General features: G+C 44.9%; 1 protein-coding gene across 2 annotated transcripts in view; it reads right to left on the reverse strand.

The window, feature by feature from the left end:
• The window catches only part of Spg7 (SPG7 matrix AAA peptidase subunit, paraplegin), a 42,876-nt gene extending 40,782 nt beyond the window's left edge, over positions 1-2,094 (reverse strand). Inside the window, exon 1 of one of the 2 annotated variants that reach the window (XM_052726996.1) lies at positions 1,880-2,094. In XM_052726996.1, coding sequence (XP_052582956.1) covers positions 1,880-2,062 — 183 coding nt within the window. In that variant the 5' untranslated portion in view covers positions 2,063-2,094. The remainder of the gene's footprint in view (positions 1-1,879) is intronic. The other variant, XM_052726994.1, reaches the window with a different exon arrangement.
• Positions 2,095-4,997: the final 2,903 nt, after the last annotated feature.

Here is a 4,997-nt window from a genome sequence, read left to right on the forward strand (position 1 = left end):
TGTAGATCAAGCTGGCCTTGACCTCACAGAGATCTATCTGCTTCTGCTCATGAGTGCTGTGATAAAACGTGTACACTACCATGACGTACCAACCTTTAAATGTTAAGATCAACAATCCAATTTAACATTTTTTTGATTCATAGTATAGTGAAGGCTAAGAATTGGAACCTTGTTACCAATGGGAAGGCTATCTCTATCTTCTTGTAGCAATACTCCCACCAACATCAAATGGGGTCATACTGTGAGTATATTGTGAAGTCCACTCATTTCTTCACTATCATGGAGAAGGCTGGGGCCCATTTGACAGGTGAAGCCAAATGGTCAACATCTTTGCCCCTGGTGATGGTTGTGAACTAAAACTCACTCAAGGGCTGGAGAGATGGCTCAGAGGTTAAGAGCACTGGCTGCTCTTCCAGAGGACACAGGTTTAATTCCCAGGACCCACATGGCAGATCATAACTGTCTGTAATTTCAGGTCCAGGGGATCCAACACTTTCATAGACATACATGCAGGCAAAACATGAATGCACATGAAATATAAATAAATTATTTAAAAAAGAAAAAAAAAAGGAAGGTGGTGAGCAGGTATCAGAGGGACCACTAAAGGGCATCATGAGCTACACTGAGGAGCCAGTTGTCTCCTGAGACCTTAACAGTGACACTCACTCTTCTACCTTTAACGTCGGGGCTATCACTCCACTCAACTACCACTGTGCCAAACTCATTTACTGGTACAGTGAATTTGGCTACAGCAACAAGGTGGTGGCCTTCATGGTCTACATTGCCTTCAGGAAGTGAGAACCCTGGACCACCCATCCCAACAAAATCACAAAAGAAAAAGGGAGGCCCTCCGGTGCTGAGGAGTCAGATGCTCTATTAACATATTGAGACTCTCCCCTTCCTCAGAGTTTCCATCCTAGACCTTCCTCACAAAAGAGGAGGGGCCTAGGGAGCTCTATTGTCAATTCCATCAATAAATGTCACTGGATTAAGCCAAAAATCAAACCCAAACAAAAAAGAAACAACAACAAAAGCCAATAACTTTCAACCATAGACTGAGGATCACAAGACTACTTTCAGTCTCCAACTCACAATCTTCCTGGCCTCAGCCTCCCTGTAAATGCTGAAATTGCAGGTGTACTTGCTCTGCTTAAAATAAATAAATAAATAAATAAATTCAAGTGCATATTTATCTGTAATATTTACACTGCCCTGAAATGTAACCACTTGGAAGTTTTAAGATAATATCAAAACCTCATTAGGCTGAGATGAGGGGCCTGAATGAAGCACAGCCTTCCCATTCGGAACTCAAGGAATTCCTCTCAATAACAAACTACACTACTTCCGTAGCTACATGGTTTTCGTTCATGCAAAAAGCTTCCTATTGCTCTAAGCAACAATTATTTTTCCGAAGGCGCTTAAAATTCATCCTAATGGAACTGGTCCAGTTGAGCCAATTGTACCACTAACGTCAGACACTGGTGAAATCATCCTGGAAAGGTGGCCCACACCTATTACCCCAGCGCTTCCGAAGGTGCTGGTAAAAGGATCATGAATTCCAGAGCTGCTATGACTACACATTGAGTTCCAGGCTACATGAAATCCTGCCTCAAAAACAAAAAGGAAAGAAACTGGTAAATAGGACTCAATTTTAAACCGCCAGGGCCTGAGGTATAACACATCTCACACATACACACTAGTGTTAGATGAACCACCAAAGGCTCAGCCTCACGCCTCGGGGAGCCCACTTCAGCCCTCCTCCCGCACCACGCACGGATAGGCCTAGCAGATGCCTTGCCAAAGAGGAAGGTGCAGGCGCACATCCGGTCCGCAGAGACCCGCGACAGCCGCCGCCACCGCTTGGTTCGGAGCGGGTTACCTGCGGCTCTTGGCCTCCAGCCGCAGCGAGGCCAACCGGAGTCCCGCGGACCATGTATGGCCGCCTGCTCCCAGCCCCGGACGAGAGGCCTGGGTCCCTGCCCCGGAGAAGACCCCATAGGCGCCTGGGCCCAGGGTCCGGGTTTTGGCGGAGCGCGCGGAATAGGAGCAACGCGGCCGCCATGATGCCGAGAGCGGCGCCTGCGCAGTGGCGCTCCGGCCGCCCTAACGGTCAGGTTTGGCGGGGGAGGCCTCCTCCAGCGCTTGCGCCGTGGAGAAAGTTGTCTACTTGCAGCGTCTGCGCTGTCAGAACTTTCTGGTCTCTGCAAGGTTAGCTGCTAAATTTCCAGTGTCAGCAGGGTGCGCAGCGCGAACGCTAGCAGCTGGGAGCCTGTGGGTTCCGGAGGAGACAAGCTACAGTTACCCGGTATTTTCTGTCTGTTTTATTTCCAGTTCAAGCTGCTGTTTCCAGTGCTTGGCAAGTGAATACAGGATTCGGTTTTCACATCACCTTTCTTTGGGGGTGTGATTCGGTCCCTGTTGGCCACTTTCTGTCCTTTATTTATTTATTTTTAATACACTATTCACCGTGCTACACACTCTGGCCTCATACTCCAGATCCTCAAGCTCAGCCTCCTGAGTGCTGGCCTGACAAGAGTGAGCCACTAGATCCAGTTTTTTCTTAACACCAGAGGTCCTGAAGATGTTCTTGACTGGCTACAGAAAATGATGTGGAGGTCCACGGTGTGTGAGACCACAGTGCAGCATCTCAGAATAGGAAAACTGCGCTCCCCATCTTAAGGAAGAAGAAGAGGAACTCTTAAAGTCAGAAGTGGACTAATCAAATGCAGAATAGTCAGTCACTGGCCTGGGGAGGGCTAAAAAATAGGCTCAAGCCCATCAAGGGTTAATGTTCATAGAGAAGTGATTGATGTTTTCTTTCATCTCAGGAACCTAAGAACAAATTCAGACTGCAGCAGGAAGGGCAGATGAGAAGGAAGATGTTTTTTGAAAGAAAAGTACTAAGCTCTTCCTGGGTCAAGCAGAGTGGAAAATTTGTTCTATACATCTTTAAGTTAATGTAGATGGGGCTGGAAAGTTAGCTTAGCAGTTAAGAGCACTGGTTCTTCTTCCAGAGGACTCCAGATCGATTCCCAGCACCCACATGGTGGCACATACCCATTTGTAATTCCAGTCCTTGGAGAAACCCTTTTCTGGCCTCACTGAGTACCAGGCACCTGTGTGATACATAGACATACATGCAGACAAAATACTCATCCATTTTTAAAAAGAATTTTTAAGGTGATAAATTCATGTAGATAACGATCTCCTCATACTAGCTCATTTGTTTTCTCCTGGGCTGACTCACTTCTGGAAGTAATTTCCAACCCTAGTGATTGACCATGGATCTCAGCCAGGCTTATATAAGGCCTAGGCAACACAGAAGTCCATATTGCTACTCACAGGAAATGAGAATGTACTGAAAATGAAACTGGGTGTGTAACCCCAGAGTTTAGGAAGTAGAGGCAGGAGAATCGAGAGTTGGAGAGTTTAATTTCATTGGCTATGTTGTGAATTTGAGACCAGCTTGAGCTACCTACTTGAAAACCTGTCTCAAAATAGAGGGGAGGGGAGGAGGAAGAGGAAGGGAGGGAAAGAGGGAGGGAGGGAGAGAGAGACATTGGAGAGATTGTTCAGTGTTTAAGAACTGTACTGTTTTTTCAAAGACCTGAGTTTGGTTCCTATCATCCATGTCAGGCAGCTTACAACCATCTATAACTCCAGCTCCTTGAGGATCTGATGACCTTTTTTGGTCTACACACATACACATACACACACACACACCAAAGAGAGAGAGACACAGACATAATTTCAGAATATTTTTCATAATCTCCCCAAACATTCTTCCCACCTTTCTCCTTCATTTATTAATAGTCCACTCCCCATCTCCCTAAGTCCCTTAGCAGCAGGCTAATACGTTTTGTTTCTGTGAACTGTGTTTGTGATCAAATTTAGGGCCTTATTAATTATAGTCACTACCACTGAGGTAATGCCCTTTGTACCAGGCTTCATACCATTGGGCTTTCAGAGTTCATTCATGCAGAGACAGAAGGGAGGACTTGCTGTCCCACCCATGGACAGCTGTATTTCTAGGCCTGGTCAGGGTCACTACTATCCACTCTGTACAGCAGAGGGAGGGCTACTGGAGCTGTGAGTCTGCCCTAGTCTAGTGCCTGAATGCTAAATTAGTCTAAAAGCAGACTAAATGCACATGCCTCAGAAGTGAACTTACAGTGACCTTTGTTCCATTCTGTATTTTTCTGTACTCTCTAGGTCTATAATATTAAATAATTAAAACAATAATACTTTTTTTTTTTTTTTGGTTTTTTTCCGAGACAGGGTTTCACTGTGTTCTTTTGATACCTGTCCTGGATCTCGCTCTGTAAACCAGGCTGGCCTCGAACTCACAGAAATTCACCTGGCTCTACCTCCCAAGTGCTGGGAGTAAAGGCGTGCGGCACCACCGCCCAGCTACAATAATACTTCTTAGTGCTGACTAGTGCCTGGTTCCATCTCAAACATTCAGACTTAATGTTCATAACTCTCTGAAGTAAAAAAAAAAAAAAAAAAACCCAAAAACTATCTTAACTATGTAGCACTAGCTGGTCTCAAACTCACAGAGATGTTCCTGCTTCTGCCTCCTGAGTACCAGATAAAAGGCATGCACCAGCCTGGGTGGTGGTGCACGCCTTTACTCCCAGCACTAGGGAGGCAGAGGTGAGTGGATCTCTGTGAGTTTGAGGTCAGCCTGGTCTACAGGGTGAGTTCCAGGGACAGCCAAATCCTGGACAGAGAAACCCTATCTCAAAAAAAAAACAAAAAAAAAAAACCAAAACCAAAACCAAAACCCTTGTCTTAAAAAATAATAATAATAAAAAAGAAAGATCATATATATATAATATATATATATATAATATATATTATATATATATTGGAGGAAAAAAACAGAAAAACAGGAAAGGTGAAATGATTGTGAAGGAAGATTGTTTAAGAACAAGAGAAACAGGAAAAGCAATTGGTAGTAAAAATAAGTGATAGTTTTTAGCCTAGGGGCTACT

The sequence above is a fragment of the Peromyscus californicus genome, unplaced genomic scaffold, assembly GCF_007827085.1.
Source record: "Peromyscus californicus insignis strain IS unplaced genomic scaffold, ASM782708v3 Scaffold_8__1_contigs__length_139910024, whole genome shotgun sequence".
NCBI classification, from domain to species: Eukaryota; Metazoa; Chordata; class Mammalia; order Rodentia; family Cricetidae; genus Peromyscus; species Peromyscus californicus.